This window comes from Chenopodium quinoa, unplaced genomic scaffold (genome assembly GCF_001683475.1).
Source record: "Chenopodium quinoa cultivar QQ74 unplaced genomic scaffold, ASM168347v1, whole genome shotgun sequence".
Classification (NCBI taxonomy): Eukaryota; Viridiplantae; Streptophyta; class Magnoliopsida; order Caryophyllales; family Amaranthaceae; genus Chenopodium; species Chenopodium quinoa.
The window spans coordinates 4,413,956-4,438,459 of record NW_018742951.1 but is presented as its reverse complement, the minus strand read 5'-3'; the positions used below and the strand labels follow the sequence as shown (position 1 = coordinate 4,438,459).

Below are 24,504 nucleotides of genomic sequence, written 5' to 3'. Positions count from 1 at the left end.
AGAGTTTCTACCTTTACTTTGCCACTGTAAACGCCAACTAAGTTGCTTACTCTTATGCTTGTGAGGAGTCGTTCTAAGGTGTATACCCTTGCATTAGACTGTAGAATGTAATGTTCTGAAGAATTTTGCAGTAAACCACTTTGCTTACCAAGAAAATAATTTACAGGATGAAGTTTCCATTGATACACACAGAGAGATCACTCTAAACCAAAGTGCTCAACATTTTAAGGAACGAAACCTCATCCATAGGACAGGCATTTTTTCTTAAGAAAGAAATATCTTCTCAGTTTATTCGGTTGATGACAATATTCAATCAATGAAACAATAGATAAGTAAATCAAAATGATAGTAGATAGCTGGTAAGCCTCTCTATAGATGTATATGAAGAACCGCCTTCCTTGACACAAAGACTTGCCTTTTCCTTCAAAGCTGTGATTCTGCTCCTCATCTCTTCCCCTTCTTCCAGCATTAGTTTTCTTATCGACCTTGCTATTTCTTCTCTTTTGACCCCCTTTTCCAATTTCATCCCTATTTTCCAACCATCACTCACATGCCTCGCGTTCATATCCTGGTCAGCAAAGATAGGCTGGCAAATCATTGGCACTCCTTCACTAATACTCTCCAAAGTCGAGTTCCATCCGTTGTGAGTCCAAAATCCTCCAACAGCTGGGTGGGATAAAACCTCTAATTGAGGTGCCCATTTTACAATATGTCCTCTTTCACCCAACATACCAAGGTAGCCTTCTGGCAATGAGTTGTTGACTTCTCAACCTTGGATCAATCCGGGGCGTACCACCCATAGGATTGGCACCATGCTTTCAAGCAGTCCCCAAGCTAGCTCGAGAAATTCAGCTTTGCTCATTGCTGCAACACTCCCAAAACTAACATACAGTACAGACTTGGGTGTTTGGTTATTCAACCACGCGATGGAAGTTTGGTCTTTTGCCCATATGTTGGTATCAGAAGTGTGCGATTGTTTGTGTAAGGGGCCTATAGGGAAGATGGGGATAGGAAGGGATCGTTTAACTTGAGCCATTGAATAACTTTCCAGTTCTTCAAAGGTATTGCATATGACACCATGAGAGGTCTCGATTTCTCGGATTAGTGCCTCCAGTAAATGATGTTGCCATTCTAAAGGAAGGTCCCTGACTTTTAAAGGGGAAAGCTCTGGCAGTGTTTCATCTAAATTACTATCTGAAATGTGTAAAAAAAAAAAGAGAAAAGTCAAGCATTTGACAGAAATACAACAACCTGAAATTCAAAAATTTAAGGTAAACATTCCAAAAAATTAAAATTTCTTAATGGGTCATAAAGCAGATTATTAATATTACATAGAAAGTACAGTCTTGAAGGTTGTCTCCTTCTAAACACTATTTTTAGCACCGTTTTGATTTACTTGACATTAATTGCAGAAGTCCTTTGAAACATATGAGTTTGCATGAATTGTATGATTGTATGTACCCTGCAATTACATAGACATAGCAGTTGAACACGGAACCTGCAACTCGTTTGCTTACTATGCTGCTGCTGAGAGTGTTGGCCTAAGAGGTTGATTCTAAGAATTGAATGAAATCTACAGCTAGTACTGATTCTGTATATTTCTTCATTTAATCTAGTTTGTTGGTTTCCATAATTTATTTGAGTAAGCAATTAGTACCTAAGAATAAAATAAAATCTGGAGCTAGTACTGATTCTGCATATTTTCTGTTTAATCTAGTTCATCGATTTCCTTATTTTTTTGAGAAAGCCATTAATTCTCTTCAGGGAACCTGGTCAGCAGTCTCTATCAATACATAAACTAATAAAATAATGCCGTGTCTACCTGCACTCGGGTAACACGATCTAAACACATAATTGCCTTATACATTGGCATTTGTAGGGGATGAAAAGCTGATGTATGTGCCAATGTTTAGTTACATCCAGCGATTCAGGTATGTATTGATATGCACATATTATTAATTGTCAGATCAAATAAACTGTATTAATTCAGAACATTTGGCAAAAATCACTTCAAACTATATCAAGATTAGAAGTTACCTCGAGCAGGGAGATAGCCCTTTTCTCGTAAAGAAGGCAGAGAAAGATAAACCAGCAAAGCCGAGATGCTACCAGTCCTGAGCACCATCCTAGGAAGGTTAATGCTTGCAGTAACAGACCCAACAAATGTCCACATAGGATCTGCTATCAAGGCAGCAACAGGCTCCTTGCGCGCATCAGTATCAATATCAGCAGCAGCAGCCTCGCGTAAAATTTGAGACAAGCAATCCCGGAAAGGCTCGCAGCAGGTTTCCATGACAGATATGATGGTAAAAGAATCTGGTGGAAGGGATTTGGAATAGGACTCAAGTAAGCTGTTGTAAAAGGAGCAGAAGGTGAAGTGTGGGAAATCGGTAGGATTTATAGGATTGTAAGGAGTCTGAATGATGGTAATGGAGAAGCCTTTGGAGTAAAGGAGAGTTGCTAGTTGTAGCATTGGATTTAAATGGCCGTGAAATGGTGCAGGAAATAGTAGTAGTCGACGACCGAGCTTGCTCATCTGTTTCATGGTCCCTTCCATTGGAGCTTATGGTTGTTTTCTCTGGATTTAAGCTTGTGTTTCCTGTTGATTTAGAAGAGTTGGGTTTGCTGGCCTTTATGTTATAGAGTGGTAGAGATTGTTATATACACCCGGGGGTATGGTACACCCCATGAGCATTTTGTTTTTATTTTGATTAGTGTTTTTCATGTAATCATCAGATGAAGAGCAAAAACTAATTTTGGTTTAATTGGGTGCACGGTACACCCGTATGCGTATAAAATAGTTCAATAGAGTGGAGACCGGAGATGATTAGCTAATGGATGAAGATTCTATATACTTTGCCCAATTTTATTTAAATGAATCTCACTGTTTTTAATTCTGAAATTTCTCAATCAGATTCCTCTTAAATACTGTATTTTTATGTTATCCTCAGTCTGTACTAACTAGTGGCTACTTTTTTTTTATTAACAAACTAGTGGCTACTCGTACTTGCTTAGTTGCTAGCTGGCTACTTTCAACTATATTCACGTTTTACACAAGACAATATTTGTAAAAAAAAAAAAAAAAAAAAAAAAAAAAAAAAAAAAAAAAAAATACCTACTTCAGTACTATATTTACATTTTAAGTCACGTGTGAACATGTTTTTGGGTAAGACCGTAAGAGAGAGCATAATTAGTGGATCTACAAGTCTACGACTAAATCCAGTTAAATTACTTAAAGAGCATTTTTTAGGTCAAAATCTGATTGCCAGATAAGACCAGATTCAATTGGACAACAGCTAGATTGATCAATATGCAAATAATGATGCAGGTTCAATAAACAATGATTAATAATCTAAAGAAGTGAACAAAGGGGGAAGGGAGGAAGAGACACAAGATGATGACGCAAAAAACCCAGGAATAAGAGTAAAACCTGCAGGTGGCTATGAGGCTACCAATCTACAAAGTTGATGTTTGATACAAGTACACTATAGATTTCTAACGCTGCTAATAATTGCTAATTGCTGTGAAATATAAGGCCTAGATATTTTTTGATACCTCTTAACAATGATTATTTCTCTATTTATAATAGAAAATCTTCCTAGGGTGCTTCAACGGCCTTCTCCCAGATTCTGTAGAATTCAGAATCATTTACTAGGCTCAGTTCCGAATCTCTTGCCACGTCCTGCATAAACTTATCCATTGTAGTTTTGACTTGTTCCATGCTAACAGCTAATTGTAGTTTATAATTTCGATTCTTATGACACTTCTCTTGACTCATTCAACTTGGACCCTCCTAGAATATTCTTTGAAAGACTTTTATTTGACTTCTTTTGATTACTTAGAATTGGACTACTGACTTCGTGGCAATATGTAATGTGCAACCAACAACCTGCGCACATTTGAACCTGTAGTAATAATTTAGGCACAAGAAGCATGCATTACTACGGAGATACGGAGTACATAATATTATTGGATAAAATCTGAGATCAAGTCTATTGTCAACTATCCTAACCTCGTGTTGTAGCACATATTTTTAGGGGTGACATATGTAATGTAGTACTCCTTCTGTTCCATTTTGTTTGCATCTTTCGTTAAAGTCTCTATTTTAAATTTTTCATAAGAAAAATTAATTTGAGAGAAAAGTTGTGGGACTAGCACCGTCAAATTCCAAACCGAAACCATTTGAATAGTCAAAATCAACCGACCCAAATGAAAACAAGACTGATTAAAAATCGATTATTGAAATCGAAAATTGATCCAAACCGCTATTTAATTAGTAAACTCGAAACTGAACCGATTGGAATGATGCTAAACCATACAAGAACTGAACCTATTAACGAACCGAAGAATTTACAAACCAAACTGATCGATCATGTCAATGGACTGAAGTGTTAACAAACCGAAACAGAATTGAACCAATGTTAACCCGAATTGTTTCTAACCTGAAACCGTTTGAACCGGGTAAAAAACTACTTAAACCAAAACTATATCAAATCGTAAGATCTAGAAGGAATTGAGTTGTTTTGTGACAACTATGGTGCCATTGTCCAATCAAAGGAACCAAGGTCACATTACAAATCCAAACATGTAATGAGAAAGTATCATCTCATTCGAGAGATCGTTGGTAGGCAGGATGTCAAGATCTGCAAACTTCATACTGATGAGAATATCGCTGATCCTTTCACCAAACCCCTTCCACAGCCTAAGCATGAGAGTCACACTAGGGCTGCAAGATTGAAGCAAGTGCTTGAATGGAATTAAAGTTGTATATGTTTTGAGAAAACTTATTACAAATGTAATACATTGACTTACAGTTTATGTTTATTACGGAGTATAAAATTTTATTTCACTTATTTAATTGTGGTTTGATATTAAATAATATGTCCAAAATAATTATGAATTGTTGGGATCATCAAATACATGATCTGGAACCCCACAGGTGAACTAAATTCACAAATTATTTTAAGTTCCTTATTCGAAATAATTAAATTGGACAAAAATGATTTCAATAAATGAAGTAGCATGTAAAATTGATTGATAGCGTAGTTTCATGGGCTATAGGGACTACATAGAGATGTTCAGTCAATCACATGGATATGTATGGATGATACATGAATGAACTTTGACCTACTTTGAAGTTCATGTATAAAATATATTAGTGGATTATTTTGACATGAGTAGAACACTATTCTTGGTTGATGATTAGTTTTAACTATGATTGTGCTCCACCGCCATGCCGTGAAAGGGGACTATACAGGGTACTTTTCGGTTATTCTAAAAGTTGAGTGGGAGTTTTTGTTGCCACATGATTAGATTGACTCATCCTTTAAATGGTTAAGTGTCATGGCCCCTTGAAGAGGGAGAATTGAGAAAATGCATGGTCGTGCTCAAATGAATTATTCAGGTAATTATTTACTTTGCAATTCTAACTCAGATTTCAAGACATGATTTGTAGACTAATATGATCTCGACATGTGATGCAATCATATTATCAAATCAGACACTAATTAACTTAAGGAATTTGAATATTGTACACTTATCTCAGACAAGTGGGAGATTGAAGGTTTCATGTCTGGTCAAGTGCAATTACTGGATATATAATGGATCAATATTATGGAGATAATAACTTCTTTCTTTTGGGTCGTTATTGTCTGTTGTTAAACGTGATAAATGATATTTGAGCAAGTCAAATAGTCTAAAACCCAATAGAATGGATCATATGAGGCCATACAATGTGGTGATGGATTGAACGAAGGAAGAGGCCCATCATTGGGCCTCATAAGAGGTGGCCGACCATATGGTGATAAGAGGGAGTAGTTTGGGCTTGGTTTGGACTCTAATTGATCCGGATATTGAGAACTTCGAGAGTTTGTTAAATCTTTACAAGGACAACCTAAACTTTAATATTAACTCATTAGAAGCGACAAATTGGCGGTTCTTGGACGGTTCAAGCAAAGGAACTTGGTGTCTAGTACAAGCTCAAGTTCCGGATCACTCTACTTACTCTACTTAGTGGTTTTTAATTAGTTTTTCCTTGCAAGTTTTTACCTGTCACTTGAAAGGGTTTTCTTGGTTTAAGCACTTAGAATTAATTTTATTTATTGTAGGAATTATAGACTAAGTAGAATTAGTTTCCTAATCTAAGTAGAATTGGAATTAGTTTTCCTATTCTATTAAGGTTACTTGGGGCTAAAGGCTAGGGACTTGTCCTACTCCTATTAGACTTAGAATTAATTAGTTTTTAGTCTATAAATAGTTGTAATTTCATGGCTTTTAGATATAGAATTTTTCAGATTAATAAATCAAAGTATTTGTTTGTTTTGCAATCAAAACATTCGTTTCTTGAAGCTGGTAATTAGGTTCTTTAAGCTTTGTTTAAGTTGATTAATTAAGGGGTGATGTGACCATTAACTTAATTAATCTACTTGTCTTCTTGTTTAATTCTTGGTGGACGAATCCTATAGAGAATTAGGCTTGAATAATCCTTGTGTGTGTTTAAGTTTCTTGAACATACGCATCATCTTGGTATCAGAGCCAGGTTCGGTAAAACTTAAACTGGGAACGTTCTACTGGGAGTTTTTGAGTGATTCTTTTTGCATTGGACTCTAAAAACGTCCGGCTACCACGTCCTAAAATTTCGTAATTTTTTGGATAAGTAACGAGTTCTACACAGCCTCAAACTTTTGGTATTGCTGCACTGATTTGCGGTTGAGAACCCGATTTTGTTTTGCTTTATTATTCATCCAAGGTTTGATTTTTTAATTCAGATTTTTGCATAAAATAACTGTGTTTGTGTAGAAATTATGAGTGACGAAGAGAGACTAGTAGTTCCAAGGAATTTAACCTTAGAACAAGCACGGAACCTTCGAAGAGATCGACAGATAACCGAATTTGCAGCAAGGTTGGATGAGGTACTAAGGAGATTATTTGATGTTCGTGACAAATATTCTTCAAAGAAGGGCAATTCTGACTCTAATCTAGACTCAAGTGATGAGGGAAGTTCAAGTGATGAATCTCCAAGGCCTAGAAGGAGAGATAAGCGCAAGGATGATGATAAAAGCTTGAGATTAGATCTTCCAGTTTCCATGGTAGTCTAATTGAACCCAAAAAGTATCTTGAGTGGGTAAGGAAAGACGAAATCCTATTTTATTTCGAGGACTATGATGAGAGAAAAAGATGCAAGGTGGCTGAATGCAAGTTGGTTGGATGTGCAAGCTTGTGGTATGATAACTTGTAAAAGAAAAGGGAAAGAGAAGGTAGGGATAGGATTCGAACATGGAGTCAACTTAAGAAGCACATGAAGAAGAAATTTGTTCCTGAATACTATGTGCAAGATCTCTACATAAAGATGCAAACTTTCAAGCAAGGTACATCTAGTGTTGAATCTTTTATTACTGAATTTGAAAGATTTGATATGCTTTGTGATTTAGATGAAAGGCAAGAGCATAAAGTAGCTACATTTATTGCTGGATTGAATGAAGATATTGCGGAAAAGGTGGAGATACAACCATATTGGAACTATGATGATGTGTGTTAGGTTGCCATTCGAATTGAAAAGCAATTAAAAGGGAAGAAGGGGTCGTACACTAAAGGGGGTTCTAAGACTTTTGAAAAGCCGAATTTCAGTAATTCGTCTACTTCCAAGCAAGATAAACCTAAATTCAAACCTAACAAGAAGCTTGAAGGTGAGGATAAGAGAAAGTGTTTCAAGTGTGGGAGCTATGGTCACATATCAAGTACTTGTCCTTCAAAGAGAGTGATGACTGCACATGAGTGGGAACAAGAGCAAGTGTTGCGTGAGAATGCTGGCGACTATGAGGAAGATAAGGAGCAAGAAAACAATGAAGAAGAGGAGGAGCATGTGAGTGAAGTAGAGCCCGAGACACATGGTAAAAGCTTGGTTTTGAGAATAGCACTACACTCCCAAACCGTACCTATGGAGAACAATCAAAGAGAGAATTTTTTTCTTACAAGGTGCAAAGTGAAAGAGAGATTGTGTGACATGATCATTGATTCAGGGAGTTGCACTAATGTGGTGTCTACTGCTCTAATTGATAAATTGAAGCATCCTACAACCGAGCATCCTCAACCATACAAGCTCCATTGGCTAAGCAACACTAGTGATGTGGAGGTAACAAAACGAGCCTTGATTTCTTTTTCTATTGGAAAATTTAATGATCAAGTGCTTTGTGATGTTTGTCTTGTGGATGCATGCCACTTATTGCTAGGGATACCTTGGCAATTTAATAGATTTGTGAAGTACGATGGTAGAACTAATGTGTATGTTGTTAAAAAGGGAGAAAAAGACAAACCAATTGCTTTGAAACCCTTTGATGAGTGGCGTTTATGCCACTATTTCACCCTTTTTCACTAGTAAATTCCCCTTATTTGTCACTTGTTTGTACCTCTTCTTACCGTTTTTTACCTTTATTTTAGTTACTTTCGCTCTTTCTCGTGTTTTTCCTTTTCTTTTATCTTTTCTTTCGATTTTTACCCTTTATTTGTTCTCTTTGATAGCTCCTAGCACTCGTGAGCAGAATTGGAAATGCTAAGCAGAGTCGAAGTTGCTAGAGTTTCTTGTTACAAGGAAAGGAAAGGCAAAAGGGGAGAGGGTGCGCTGCCACAGCAAGCCACGGGCACGGGGGTTACAGCCGCAGGCGCGAACAGGAATGTAATCGCCGCAGGCGCGGGTGCCATTGCCGCGGGCGCGGACAGAGACCCTGATCAGAACTTCCAGTTTCTGGAGATGGATGGGAGATGGAAAGGAGAGGGTGCGTCCCTAGTAGCCGCGGGGGCGACATCTAAAGGTCGCTGGCGCGATATTCTAGGCCGCAGGCGCGGCGAGATGGGTTTTGCCAACTACGTACCCACAACGGAGAGGGCGTGGCAGCCTTGCTGGAGAGGTCTCTCCCTCACCCATTTCCTTTGTTTTATCAAGAAGATATATATAGTCTTTAGCTTGAATTTCATGACAAATTCTTTTTTACTATCATTCACTATTCCATTAAAAAACATTGTAGAGAGAGAGCATCAAGATTTTAAAGAGAGAAAGTAGCTTAACCTTCAAGTTTCCATTGATGTAATCAAGATATTTTCAAGTTTTCTTCAAGCTTTCAACTTTTCAATACAACTAGTCCATGTTTGCTTAATCCGTCAAGTTTAATAATAGTAATCTCTTTATCCCTATCTCTTATTTGATTTTATTGCTCTTAATAGTGTTTATTTCCATAAAGATTCTTGCTTTTACTTATTTTATTGCCTTTTCTTTGGTTTTGAATCATGTTTAGTTTTGTTGGGATTGCATACATGCTTAGTGTAGTTTAAATTACTATTTTCCTTTCCCTAGATTAGATTTCTAGCTAGGGAAGGGGGTGAAAATCATGATTGATTGAGTTTATATTGATGTTTGATTGGGTTTTGCCTTGAGTTGATGATTTTTTGCTTATTATGCTTGGAGCTATTGTTGTGCACCTCTAGACCCAATATTTGAGTTCTAGATTAGATGCATGAGAATGATCTAGTTTAGTTTTGATCGACTTCATTGACTTGCTTTGGGTGATTGCGTGAGAATGAATCATTTTGAGTAGAGTTTATACTCCTTGGCATGAATCCATGATGATTATCATTGTTGTCTTAGTAGATCATGATTGGAACCCCCACTCCCTAATGTTTTTGATCATATTTTCATTAATATCTTATCTTTCATCTCTATTTTAGTGACTCTAGTTTAACTCTTTTATTTGCTTGTTTTAATCACTTCTTAGTAGATATTTTAATCTTGGATATTATCAAATACAAACCAATATACCCCTTGTCAGTTGCAATAGATTCTTTATTTCACCTTGATAGTGCAATACCCCGTTTCCCTGTGGTTCGACCCTAGCTTACCACTATCTAGTGAAAACTTGATAGAGTTAGGTTAGGAATATAAATTGTTGATTTGATCTAGGGTAGTAGACCAACGACCTATTGTCCCCAGATCACCCTTAATTTCAAATCTACTAAAGATCACTTCTAATTCGAAAGGCTTGTTGATGATTAATGAGAAAGAATTTGATAAAGCAGTGGCGCAAGAAGGTTGCTTTTAAGTGTTAGTTTCAAAGGAAATTAAAGAAGAAATTAAGGTGCAAACACCTTCGGTTTTGGAGCCTATTTTGAGTGAGTTTGATGATGTGTTTCTGGATGAATTACCACCTGGTTTGCCTCCAATTCGTGTTAGTGAACATCAAATTGATTTAATTCCGGGAGCTCCTTTACCAAACAAAGCTGCTTATAGAAGTAATCCTGAAGAGACTAAGGAGATGCAAAGGCAAATTGAAGAACTCATGGTGAGGGGTTATGTGCGTGAGAGTATAAGTCCTTGTGCGGTGCCTACATTACTTGTTCCTAAGAAAGATGGGAGTTGGCGCATGTGCATAGACAGTAGGAGTGTGAACAACATCACAATCAAATGCAGATTTCCAATTCCAAGGCTAGATGATCTACTTGATGAGCTACATGGTTCGAAAATATTTTCAAAAATTGATCTCATGAGCGGTTATCATCAAATTCGAATGAGAGAAGGAGATGAATGGAAAACTGTATTCAAGACTAAGTTAGAGTTGTATGAATGGTTGGTGATGCCTTTTGGCCTTACTAATGCTCCTAGTACTTTCATGAGGTTGATGCATTAATTTCTCAATCCTTTCCTTGTTAAGTGTGTTGTGGTTTACTTAGATGATATTCTGATTTACTCTAAAAATATGCATGATCATCTTAACCATCTAAGAGGCATGTTTGAAGTTCTAAGAAAGCAAAGGTTGTATGCAAAGCTAGAAAAATGCTACTTACTTGTACCAAGTGTGACTTTTCTAGGGTACATAGTATCAAAAGATGGTGTTTCCGTTGATCCATCTAAGGCAGAAGAAATTAAATCATGGCCGGTTCCTAAGAATGCTTTGGAGATACGTTCTTTTCATGGTTTAGCTTCTTTTCATAGAAGATTTGTGAAAAAAAATTCTAGTATTGTTGCACCTATGACTGAATATTTGAAGAAAGAAAGAGTTAAATTAGAATGGAGTAAAGAGGCACACCTTTGATTTAATCAAGAAGAAATTGTGTGAAGCTCCTATTTTAGCTCTACCTAACTTTGCTAGTCCATTTGTGGTGGAAACTGATGCAAGTGGAGTAGGAATTAGTGCGGTTCTAATTCAAAGGAAGAGACCTATTGCTTGCTTTAGTGAAAAATTGAATGGTGTTCGATCGAATTACTCTACTTATGACAAGGAATTCTATGCAATTGTCCGGGCTTTAGATCATTGGAGTCATTATTTGCGTCCTAATAATTGTGTGCTTCATTCGAATCATGAGTCTTTAAAGTACATACATGGACAACAAAAATTGAATCTGAGACATGCTAAGCGGGTGGAATTTCTACAATCATTTAATTTCTCTTCTAAGTACAAAGAGGGGAAGGGTAATATTGTTGTAGATGCATTGTCAAGAAGGTATTCTTTACTTGGTGCTTTGAATTTTCGATTACTTGGTTTTGGTTTGATCAAAGAGTATTATGCAAGTGATGAAGATTTTACACCTATACTCGAGAATTGTGCAAAGGGGGCCGTAGGTTCCTATGTGACTCAAGATGGTTTCCTTTTCAAGGGGAATCGATTGTGTGTTTCCAAGTGTTCGAGTCATGAGTTGATTGTGAGAGAAGCTCATGGTGGAGGAATTGCGAGGCATTTTGGTATCAATAAAACTCTTAGTATTCTACAAGAGCATTTTTAGTAGCCTAAGATGCAAGGGGATATTCAATCCGTGATTGCAAGGTGTGCTTCATGTCAAAACGCAAAGAGTGTGTTCCATCAAGGTCTTTACACTCCTTTACCTGATCCTGATTTTCCTTGGGAGGATGTCTCCATGGATTTTATAGTTGGATTGCCTCAAACTCAAAGGGGTAAAGATGCTATCATAGTGGTAGTTGACAGATTCTCTAAAATGGCTCATTTTATTGATTGTCGCGAAATTGATGATGCGTTGCATATAGCTGATATTTATTTTAGAGAATTTGTTCGGTTGCATGGTATGCCAAAAACAATTGTGAGTGATAGGTGTTTCGGGGGATTTTGGAGTCCCTCAGGAGAGTTACAATCCTGAGTATGCGCGCCTGACGTCTATACCTGCAAAACCACGAAACTTCGGTTAGGTGGAGTTCTGCCTCCAACGATCAAGTTAGTATGATTCCGGATGGGTAAAAGGGCGGAAAGTAAATTGGTTTTTCTCCCTGATTCAGAGAGATTCCGCAATTAATATTACTCGATTTTTGTGTTTGTATTTATGAATGGGTAGCAGATGAAGATCTGCTCCCCCATTGGGGGTACAATGCCACGTGTCAGCATCCGATTGGATCCCGTTGGGCCTCTGGTGGGCTGCCACATGTCATCATGATATTAGGCCACATGGCATAGGGTATTTTTACCCTAAACATTTTCCCCTCACAGGTGTGACGTGGCTTAGCCACGTGTCACCTATGACAGGTGTCAGACGCTGGGGAGGAGACGGTTGGTCTGCTTCCCGCCTCTCTCTTGAATTTGAAATTTGAAAGGTTGAGGCAGAAGGTGGCAGTTCGCCTTCTGGGTTTGCCTATAAATAGAGACAACCCCCTCCCTCCTCTTCACTTTACAAAACTTTGCAAAAATTTCTTAAGAGCTCTGATACCGGCTGTTTTTTGTGCAACCAGTTTCTTCTTTCGAACGCATCCGGATACCAGTTGAGTGCTTCTTCAATCAACTTATTTAGGTACCGTCTGACTCTTGATTTTCTCTTGATTTGAGTAGAACCACACACCGTCTGGGGCACCTTAAGCCCTTTCTTTCATGTCTTGCATTTGGTAGACCCACAGACGGTTTGGACCATCTAAGGTATCTTCAAACAATGGACTTTCCAATAATGCATTCCATAGGCCCACAGACGGTGATATACCGCCTGTGGCATCTCTGAGCAATTGTCTTCAAGGGGTTGTATTCAATAGACCCACAGACGGTTACATGCCGTCTGGGGCATCTTCAGACAATATATCTTCAAAGCTAGACCCACAGGTGGTTATGGACCGTCTGGGGTATTATACATATATATATATATATATATATATATATATATATACATTTATTTTATTTTTTTATTTTTATTTTACAAATGATCTTCAAAGCTAGACCCACAGACGGTTATGGACCGTTTGAGGTATCCTTTTACAAAAGACCTTCAAAGCTTGCATCCATTATACCCTCAGCCGGGCTTATACCGTCTGGGGTATGCTCGAGCAATTTTCTTCATAATTCGCTCTTGACTTGAATTTGTAAGACCCTCAGCCGGTCCTTATGCCATATGGGGGGTCTTTGAGCAATTCTCCACGGATACCGTTTGGGGTATCCTAGAGAAGTCTTCAATAAAACCATTCAATGGGTCCTTAGCCGAAAATGTTCCTTCTGGGGCATTTCTGAGCAACCTTCATAATTTTCCTTGTATAGACCCACAACCGGTCTTTATACCGCCTGGGGCATCTTCGAGCCACTTTCAATTCGCATTTATAGGGCCCTCAGCCGGTCTTAACACCGTCTGGGGGACTTTAGAGCAATCTTCATTGATACCGCCTGGGGTATCTTTGAGCAAGCTGTTGTGATACCGTCTGGGGTATCTTTGAGAAAACCTCAGAAACATCATTGATACCGTTTGGGGTATATTTGAGCAAGCTTTTGTGATACCGTCTGGGGTATCTTTAAGTGATTTTCTTCCAAAATGCCTGACTATTTGTTTTGTGCTTCATCTTTTCATACGCATCCGGACTTCTCCGCCTATGGCATCTTCAAGCCACATTTTGGGATTTCAGCCAAGTCTTCTACAAACGTCTTCACAAATTCAAGGTATCACCTTTTCCCCCTTGTAACCTTTTGAGTTTACCGGTTGTATAGGTTGTTAGAGAATAATGGACTCTCCCAATACACACACGGCACCGCCTAGGGCAGTTGTCAACCAGTCACCGGATACGGCTGAATCTAGGAATGGGGATGCTGTCTGGGGGGTGTGGACCACCCTTACTCTTCTACGAATCCGACCGTCTCTGTTCATGTGCAGGACAGAATGGCTCGGACAAGGAAAACGGATGTTGACCCCGTGTACTAATCAGATGATTCAGCCGAAACTCCGGTTGAAGATGTTCTTTTTGACCAACCGGGCGTCCCGAGTACGCCCGGTGATGAGATTCTTGAAGAATCCGGGAACTCAAGAGGTGAGGAAACCGATCATGAAGCTGGATCTTTTGAGTCTACAATGACGCCGGATGCCCCTCAAGAGGATGAGGAGGCATATAACTGGCCTTCAATAAATAATCCAACGGAGGCGCACATGAGCGTCCGGGATGTTGTGACGTTAAACGCAACCCTCCCAGCTTTTTTGGAGAAGCGCCCGGTAGGGGCCGGCTGGGAGGTCAGCGTCCCGCCTGCTGATGCAACCGTCGTTTGGGATGACGACCTGAAAAATGTCGATAATTATTTTGGCTGCTATGAGGCGGCATTCAAAGTCGGCCTCCGGTTTCCCCTTCACAAAACAATCAAAGCCATTCTAAGGGGTTACGACCTTGGCGTCTGGCAGCTCACACCCAAATCTTGGGTGAATATTTTGGGATATATCGCAGCCTGCGAGATGCCGGACGTGACGCCTAGCTGGGAGGCGTTCGCGCACATGCATTACCTGAGCCGTGCCTCAGGCGGCTGGAATGCGTGGTACACACTCACCACGTATCCGGAATATATGATGACCTTGGAGAAGCTCTTTAAGTGGACTAGCTGGAAGAGCATGTTTTATTTCGTCTCTTTCCCATCTACGGCTGCTAATCACCGGATGCGCCATTTCAACAAGAACCCGGTTCTAATGGGAAAGAAATGTGCCCTCCCAAGGGTACCGGCTGAGGCTTGGGATGTCATCATGGAGCCGGGACTATTTAAGAAGACTACAATGCCACTGGATGATGGGACACAAATCATGGTCCCCAAATTCTGGGTCCCTCATCCGGACTGGTTTAGAGACGAGGCGTTCCTTTCCGCTTGCGATCTTAGCACCTTTTGGGACAAAGGTTTACTGCTTAACATGCGATTTATGCCGCCTGTGTGGTGTTTGAATGCTCTTAACATTTTTCTTTACTATTTTGTAGAGAAAGGACTTGAGATGACTCCACCAGAGAAAACGCCGGCTAAGTCACCGCCAAAATAAGGAAGGAGCAGCTCGAGCAGAAACGGGCCCAACTTGCGGCCAGAGGCGGTGGGGTAAGCACCGGCTGATATTTAACCGTCTGTATGTCTTGCAAATAGTTTTGATTTAAACTTGTTGCTTTGCTATCTTTTGCAGACGGGGAGCCAGAACGTTCCTCGCTCCATAAGGCAGATGGTGAGGAGGACGGGGGAGGAACTCCCTCAGCCAGCTTCACAGAGGCGGAGGGTCTCAAGCGGCCCCGCACCAACCTCAGCCGATAGAACACCAGCTCCTGAAAGGCCCACAACCGCAGGCAAAAGTCTGCAAAGCCTGGGTTTAAGCTCAGGGCCGGCTGAGGCCGGATCTAAGGAGCCTGAGGTTCCTTCTGGCCGGGTGCTTACATCCGACTCAAATGCGGCTGGGGGTGGTCTTACCCCTCAGCCAGAAAACGAAGTTACAGATTTCTCTTTTGACCCCCCCTGGTCGCTTGGACCTGTTCGAGTCAAGTCCCAAACTTCTCAGTCGGGGGATTCTTCCGGAGGCCGGCTGAATATAGGAGTTGCTTATTCCTAACACTTAACAAATATATCTCATGATGCAGATACTACTTCTCGTTGGCCAGATATGCAAAATTACGCCAAGAGAATGCTGAGAACCCTCACCTGGTTCGAGAAGGACGCGGTACCGGGATTCAACCATGTCAACCTTGACCACATCACCTCACTGCTTGCTGAGGTAAAATACCGGTTGGGATACTTCGGGAAATTTTGCTAATTGCCGGATGAGGTATTTTTGGGCAATTTTTCTAATTGTCGGTTGTTAACTTAACTAACTTCTTTTTCGGCTGACGTTGCAGGTAATTCTGAGGGATTGATGGGATGTAAACCCCCTTGTGGAAGAAGCAAGAAGAGGTAAGGGATGCCCATAAACAGGCAGCCAAATTAATTGATGTCTATCAATACAACTCCCTAATGCTTGAAATCCAAACTAAAGCCCGGGAGATGAAACAAGAGGAACTCATCCGGGAGCTTACGGCTACTGCTGATTAAGCCAATCAAAATGCTGCCGACTAGAAACTCCAAGTCGAAAAACTCAATGCTGACATCAAGGCCTTGGGGGAGGCGGACAAGGAGAATGCTGAGCTGAAAGGCGAGGTCACCCGGCTGAAGGACGAGCTGGTTAAGACCAAGAAGGAGGCTCTGGACCAGCTGTCGGCTAAGCAGAACTAGCTGGTCAACGAGAATGAGCGCGATTATGAAGCGCGCATGAAGATGGCATGGTCCATGATCCACCCAAACACCGACTATGCTTTCTTCGACTTGAGGTACAAATAAGCAACTGAGGTGCTTGATACTCAAGTACTCGGTCTTCAACAGCTGGCGCCCTTTGTGGAGTGGGCCGGCATAGGGGACGAGCAGGAGGAAGATGAGACACAAGGTTCCCCTATTGCCGGTTAGGGCCAGCAGCTGGAGCAACAACAACAACAGCAGCAGCAGCAACAATAGCTAAACTTCTTCTTTTCATCCGGCTTGTGAGCCGTGTATTTATGCATCACTTTTCACCGAACGGGGGTCCGGTTAACATTTGAATTTTTAATTTATATATATATATATGCTGATTGTGTCGGTTTTCTTTATTCATTTCACTTCTTTTTTTCTTCAATTCTTGCAATTTTGCTGTGAATGAAATATCTTGCTATATACCGGATGCATTGGCTCTGTCTGCCCCTGGATGGTTGTTTGCTTATATTTACCAACTCTAAGCAGACAACCGTCCATAAGCATCTGGATGAACGAATAGGCAGTCCTTGACCGTTTTACAACAGGATTGATCCAAGTTGAATCTGCCGGCTGTGCCAACTAAATCAAACTCAGGTTACGCGCTTGCCCGGCTGAAGGTTACCGCTTGGGTACCTGCCAGTGCCGTTGGTTGCATGCAGGCGGCCTTGGGTCATACGTATGCATATCAAACCATTGCTAGTTATGCGACAAGGGTTTTGTTTTGTTTTTTTTTTTTTTGTTTTTTTTTTTTTGAAATCGTAGCTGGTTGTAATGCTTCTTCACAAAAGTCGGTTACGTACTAAAATATAGATTACCGCCTGTATTTCCTTGGGGCAATAGCCAGGTGGATGCTGAGGTCAACAAGGTTTGACTTTACATATGGGAGCTTGGGTCGGCTGGGGTGCTTTTTGGCAAAAGCCGGCTGCTGATCAAGGTTGATTTAACCGTCTATATTTCCTTGGGGCAATAGCCGGTTGCAATCTATGATATAATTCACCGGCTGTTTTGCCTTGGGGCGGTTAGCCAGGTGAATTTTGAAGTCAACAGGGTTGAACTTCAGCATGCAAGCGGGAGCCGGCTGTAGTGCTTTTGGGCAAAAGCCGGCTTCTTAACAAGATTTAATTCCACCGTCTGTATTGCCTTGAGGCAATAACCGGCTGTATCTTAGTTGCGACAGGTCATTTGAACGGCCATAGGTTATCTTTAACCTAATCGGTTAAAGCCGTTTGAGTTTATGACAAGTAGAAAAATGTACCACCCGGAAGGGAGATGTTCTCTTCGACGAATTCACCCGAATGGGCGTCGCGCGGATGCCTGCTCATGGTTAGAGCAGGCGGTTTAAAATATGTTGGCCTTGGGCCTTTTGAGCAAACGGGTGCCCGGTTGTGCATTGCACAGGTGGGACTTGAAAGATGCCCGATTGTGCATTGCACATGGGACTTAGAAGATGCCCAGCTGTGCGTTGCACATGGGACTTACAAGATGCCTAGCTGTGCATTGCACATGGGACTTAGAAGATGCCCGGCTGTGCATTGCACATGGGACTTTATACAAAACAATTGAAATAAAGTATTCTTTTCATTAATATACTCTATTTACAAAAATATTTACAACTCCTTAGAAGTAGTATTTTTTCAAATTATCTACATTCCAGGTTCTTGCTAGCTGCCTGCCTTCTGGTGTTTCCAGGCGGTTGGTGCCGCCTCTAACTTCTTCAAAAATCCGGTAGGGGCCTTCCCAATTAGGGGTTAGTTTTCCTTGTTTATTCGCCCTACCGGTTGCCTCCATCTCACGTAGCACAAAGTTCCCCACTTTGAGGGGCCGCTTGTGTACTCTTTTGTTGTAGGCCCTCTTCATTCTCAGACGGTATATCTCATGACGCAAGGCGGCATTGCCCCTGCGCTCCTGGAGTGAATCCAATGCAAGACGCATGGCCTCCCAATTAACCTCCTCATCATAAAGCATGACTCAAAGTGTTGGCTCATAAAGTTCAATTGGCAGGACGGCTTCAATGCCGCATGTCATGAGAAATGGGGTTTCACCGGTTGCCCCCTTTTCAGTTGTTCCGATGGCCCAAAGGACCTGAGGTAACTCATCCGCCTAAAGACCGCCAGCTCTTTCATTCTTCTTTTTTATGCCGTCTAAGATGAGCTTGTTGAAGGCTTCAACTTGACCGTTTGCTTGGGGCCAACCAACGGATGAAAAACAATGTGAGATCCCCTGATCTCCCAACCAACTCTTAAGGGTAGGCGTTTCAAACTTAGGGCCATTGTCCAAGGCCATTGTCCAAATGAAGGAGATGACATCCTTTGTCTTGATTCCCTTGAGTGCCTCTGCCTCAATCCATGTGGTGAAGTAATCTACAGCCACTAGAATGTATCTTCTGCCGCCTGTGGCAGGCGTATAAGGACCTAAGATGTCCTTGCCCCATTTTGCAAAAGGGACCGGGCTGTAGATAGTCGTCAAGTCTGTTGCCGGACGGTGTATGAGCCGGCCTAACCTCTGGTACTTGTCACATTTCTTCACCAATTCCATGGCGTCTGCCTCAAGAGTGGGCCAAAAATAGCCTTTCCGCCTGGCTCTCTTTGCTAGAGTTCTGCCGCCTATATGTGAAGCACAAAAACCCACGTGCAGATCCTCTAGCACTTCTTTTCCCCTTTCAAGGGTAACACACTTCAGCAACGGCTGGAGGTAGCCTTTCCGGAAGAGCTCCCCCTTATACATTTTGAAGCTCAGAGCTCGCTTCTTCAATGATGCCGCCTCTGAAGGGGCATCCGGTAAAGTGTCATCTACCAAATAATCCCGGATGGGGTCCATCCAGGTAAAGCTTCGGTCAAGAACTCCAATGGGATCATGTTCAATGCTTCTTTTTTCCATGACCTCCCAAAAGACTGACCTACGCGTATCACATGTGGCGGATGAGGCCAGTTTAGACAAAGCATCCACCTGATTGTTCTCTGACCAGGCACCTGACTTAGATGAAATTCATCAAGTGTCCCAGCCTCCTCTTTGACCGCCTGCATGTACTTAATCATTGTCGGATGGGTGGCCTCATAGTCACCATTGAATTGGCTAACAATCAGTTGAGAATCTGAGTAGGCGTCAACTTTTCTTGCCCCTGCCGCCTTACACATGCTTTTACCAGCTAGCAGGGCCTCATACTCAGCTTCATTGTTTAAAGCTTGAAACTTGAACCGTAGTGCATACTCGTATGTATCCCCTTCCGGAGATTTGCAAATTACGCCTAGAACTACCATCTATGAATAACTTCCAAACCTGATCAGTATTTTCTGACTGTACCGGCCTGATCATTTTGACAATGAAGTCAGCAAACGCCTGGCCTTTCACTGCCTGCCTAGGTTCGAAAGTTATCTCCAGGCTTTGTATTTCAACGACCCACTTGATCATTCTGTCGGATGACTCTATAGTAGTCATTGGACGCTTGAGTGGCTGATTAGTATAAATAATCACCGGATGAGCCAAAAAATAGGGTTTCAACCGCTTGACTGCTTTGTAAAGGGCCAGCCCAAAATTTTCAATCATTGGGTATCGGAGCTCAGCATTTCTGAGAACATGCCTAATAAAATACACCGGGAGCTGTTTGCCGTCTCTCTCGGCAAGGAGAACAACACTAAGGGAGTGATCTGAGATGTCTAAGTACATGTAGAGAACCTCTTGAGGTAGGGGACTCACTAGTCTTAGCAAAGAGTGCAAGTGTTGTTTTAACCTCTGAAATTTCGCCTCAGCTTCTTCTCCCCATTCAAATCTAGACCTCTTCCTGATTGCTTGGAAGAAGTAGAGACACTTGTCGCCTGAACGGATGAGGAATCTTCCTAATGCCGCCAGGCAACCGGTAAGTTTCTGGGCTTCCCTGATAGTGCGGGGTGAGTGCATGTCAATTACCGCCTGTACCTTTTCCGGATTGGTCTCTATGCCTCTTTGATCAATAAAAAATCCGAGAAACTTCCCAGACTTAACACCAAAGACACGCTTTTTGGGATTACGCATGACCTTATGCCGCCTGAGGGTGGTGAAGGTTTCTCGGAGGTCGGCTAGGTGATCCGCCTGCAACTTGGATTTGACTATCATGTCATCAATATATGCCTCTACATTCCTTCCGATTTGATTGATGAAAACTGTGTTAATCATTTGTTGGAAGGTAGCAGGCGCATTCTTCAACCCAAACGGCATCACTGTGTAGCAGTACAACCCCTGATCAGTGACGAAGGCCGTCTTCTCCTAATCTTTCTTCCATAAGGGGATCTGATGGAAGCCTGAGTAGGCGTCCATGAAACTCATCAAAGCATGGCCGGCTGTTGAGTCAACTAGGCTGTCGATCTTTGGAAGTGGATAACTATCCTTTGGACATGCCTTGTTCAAATCTGTATAGTCTACACACATCCGCCAGGTACCATTCGACTTCTTGACAAGAACAACGTTGGCTACCTAATCCGGGTAGTAGCATTGCCGAATGAACCCGGCATCCAATAGCTTCTTGACCTCTGCGGCTGCCGTCTGAGATCTCTCGTCGCCGTGATCCCTCTTCTTTTGCCTAACCGGCTTCTTTTTGGGATCAACGACGAGTTTGTGGACGGCTAGATCCGAGCTTGCGTCTGGCATCTCCTCCACTTCAAAGGCAAATATGTCTTTGAACTCTTTCAGAAGTTGGAGCAAGTCTGCTCCAAACTTTTCAAAAGCAACCGTCCCAACCTTGACGGTTCTGTTGGGGCGGCTGTCGTCCAGGACGACATCAATGCTCTCAGCCGATTGGGGTCAGGTTTCGTCCGACCTTTCCCCGATCAGTGATTGCTATCTCTCTTTTTTTACGATGGCCAATTGGTCCGCCTTTCTCTTTTTGCCGGTTGCTTTGGGAGTAGGCGCGGCTTCCTTGTCATCGAGGTCAATGGGTTCCTCTTTATGGCCGACTGCAATAGCAGTTGGCTTGACGTCTGAGAGGTAGCACTCCCTAGCCGTCTTCTGATCCCCGTTCAGGGCACCCACTGATCCGTCATCCCTCTCAAACTTAATCAGCATAAGGGATGGGATGATGATTGTCTTGGACTCGTTGAGGGTAGGACGACCCAGAATGAGATTGTAGGTGGTCAATTCCTCGACCACCAAGAATTTGACGACCATGTGCCACCCTTCCCCCTTCTCTCCTAGCCGGATGGGTAGGTCTATCCTCCCCACCGGATGCACTACTCCTCCCCCAAAGCCGACTAGGGGGTGAGGAGCCTTGTGCATGCTGCTAAGCTTGTACTTGAGCTTTACCAAGCACTGGTAGCTGATCAGGTCAGACGAGCTCCCGGTATCAATTAAGATCCGGCCAACTCGTTGATTGGCAACCTTGTATTCGATGACGATGGGGTCATCATGGGGCCGCCTGACCATTCGCCGATCCTTCTCAGAGATGAAGACCTAAGGGAAGGTGTCTTTCGACGCTTGGCCCTCATTCTCTGGGTTGGATAGTTTTCGGATGTTACCCTTGGTACCCCGGGTGGTAGGATCTCCGTCTGCGAAGCCGCCTTCTATGGTGAAGATGTGCTCTTCATCAGTATCAGAGCTCACAGTCGGCTTCTTTAACGGCTGTCCACTGTTGGATTTGGGGTTACCTTTGGACTTCACCAGGTAAGATTTCAAATCCCCCTCATCAACCAGATGGTCCAATAGCCGCCTAAGGCTATAAAAACCATTGGTGTCGTGGCCGACATCCTCATGGAACTGACAGTACTTGCTCTTGTCCCGGTTCTTGACAGAGCTCTTCATTGCAGCCGGTTTTTCGATGGTCAACCGGTCCTTGATCTCCATGAGGATGGAGTAGCAGTCTTTGTTGAACTCGTACTTGGGGACGTACGGTTCAAACTTTCTTTGTTTCTTCTGGGACGGCTGACCAGATCGATCTGCCGCCCAGACTTCTCTTCTTTTCTTTCCCTCTTCTTTTTTGGCCGGCTGGGAAGGTCGACTTTCTTTTTTGTCAGACCTCTTAGGTTCCGACGAGTACTTGATGGCACAGAGTTTCGTCGCCTGTATGTAGGCTTCGGCTTCCATAAACGCCTCTTGGAGAGTGGCGAACCTCTTGCGGACTAGGTTGAATTTGAAAGTCGACCCGTCCTTCAGACCCTTGAAGAAGTCTGTGTATGCAACTTCATCAGAAAGCCCTTGAATCTGAATTCTCATCAGATTGAACCGCCTAACATAGGACCGTAGTCCCTCCTTGTCTCCCTGCTGGATAGCCCCTAGGTCGAGACTTGTCTTTTTGGCAGGGATGTACATGGAGAAGTTGGACGCGAACAGGTATGCAAGCGTCTTGAAGCTGTTAATGCACCCGGCTGACAGGCTGTCAAACCATCGTTGGGCTATGCCCTTCAATGTGGCCGGGAAGCATCGGCACCAGGCGGCATCATCCAACCCCTGTAGGTACATGAGGTTGGTGTATGCCATTAGGTGGTCTTCCGGGTTGGTGGTACGGTCGTAGGTACCAACCAACACATTTTTAACCTTGGCCGGCTGTGCCGCCTCGGTTATCTCCTTAGAGAACGCCGACGCCTGTTCCCCAAGGTTGAGCAGCCGGAGCTTCCAGTCCATGGGCTGGACCTGATGTGCCGCCTGACCCCCAAAGGGGCACGGCTGCATGTATGGTGATCCATACGGCATGTATGGCTTGTTGGGGCACATACGGAGCCAGTTGGATGATGTGAGGGCTAGTACGTGGGGACATACCGCGTGACTGACTCTCTTGATGTGTCTCCGAATGCTTAATTGAAGTATTGCGGAAACTGTCTGGGTAAGTCGACGTCGAGGCCGACCCAGACATTTGCTGACTTCTCTTCTCCTGGATGAACATCCGGGCGTCAGAGAAAGTCTTTTTTTATCCATCCGGCTGAACTTGTCGGATGACCTTCCTTTGTCCTGATTCAAGGAAACGAAGTTTTGAAAGGTCGATCAGGGGCCCATCCGTCCCCTTGGGTTTGGGGTGAAGAGTAGGCACCTGGTCTTTGATCTGCTTCTTCCCGGAGGGAGAAGGCTTCTTTGCTGACAGACCCTTGTTTGAGCCAGTTTAAAACTCGTCATGAATTTCATGAGCTCGTCTCTGGTGACGGGGGTTGTGCCCTCCGCCGCCTGGGGTTGCCCAGCGTGCTTGCCGCCTAGGTTGCTGGGACCAGCTTTGTCTTGGCCCGTTCCTTTTTTTCTTTGGAATGGGTGCGCCTTGTTCGAAATGACCCGTCTGGGGCCACATAGGTGTCGACCTCATAGTCGTCACCACTGTCATGATCCGTATGGACCTCAGGTTCAACCGTAGGCCGGCTTCCCTCTACAGGCGGTACAATGTCGGATGCCATCTCAAATGTACTCTCCCCACAGACGCCGCCAAATGTTTCTGGGGTTTTTGGAGTCCCTCTGGAGAGTTACAATCCTGAGTATACACGCCTAACGTTTGTACCTGCAAAACCACGAAACTCCGGTTGGGTGGAGTTCCGCCTCCGACGATCAAGTTAGTATGATTCTGGATGTGTAAAAGGGCGGAAAGTAAATGGGTTTTTCTCCCTGATTCAGAGAGATTCCGCAATTAATATTGCTCGGTTTTTGTGTTTATATTTATATAAATGGGTAATAAATGAGGAATTTCCTCTATTTATAGCAGATGAAGATCTGCTCCCACATTGGGGGTACAATGTCACGTGTCAGCATCCGATTGGATCCCGTAGGGCCTCTGGTGGGCTGCCACGTGTCATTATGCTATTGGGCCACGTGGCATAGGGTATTTTTACCCTAAACAATAGGGATGTTAAATTCATGAGTTTCTTTTGGAAGTCTTTGTGGAAGCTAGTTGAAACTAAGCTTTTATTTAGCACTTCTTATCATCCTCAAACGGATGGACAAACGGAAGTTACTAATCGAACTTTGGGAGTATTGTTGCATGGATTGGTAAGTAAAACTCAAAAGGATTGGGATGTTAAAATTGCTCATGCTGAGTTTGCTTATAATCGTTCTCCTACTTATG

General features: G+C 42.6%; 1 protein-coding gene across 1 annotated transcript; it reads right to left on the bottom strand.

Moving 5' to 3' along the window:
* Nucleotides 1-222: 222 nt before the first annotated feature.
* On the bottom strand, nucleotides 223-3,078 carry LOC110728540 (UDP-glycosyltransferase 76B1-like). The gene is made up of 2 exons (XM_021908180.1): nucleotides 2,038-3,078; nucleotides 223-1,194 (listed from the first exon to the last, which is right to left on the bottom strand). The coding sequence occupies exons 1-2, from the start codon at nucleotides 2,555-2,557 to the stop codon at nucleotides 767-769; spliced, it is 948 nt and encodes a 315-aa protein (XP_021763872.1). The 5' UTR covers nucleotides 2,558-3,078; the 3' UTR covers nucleotides 223-766.
* Between the last annotated feature and the right edge of the window lie 21,426 nt (nucleotides 3,079-24,504).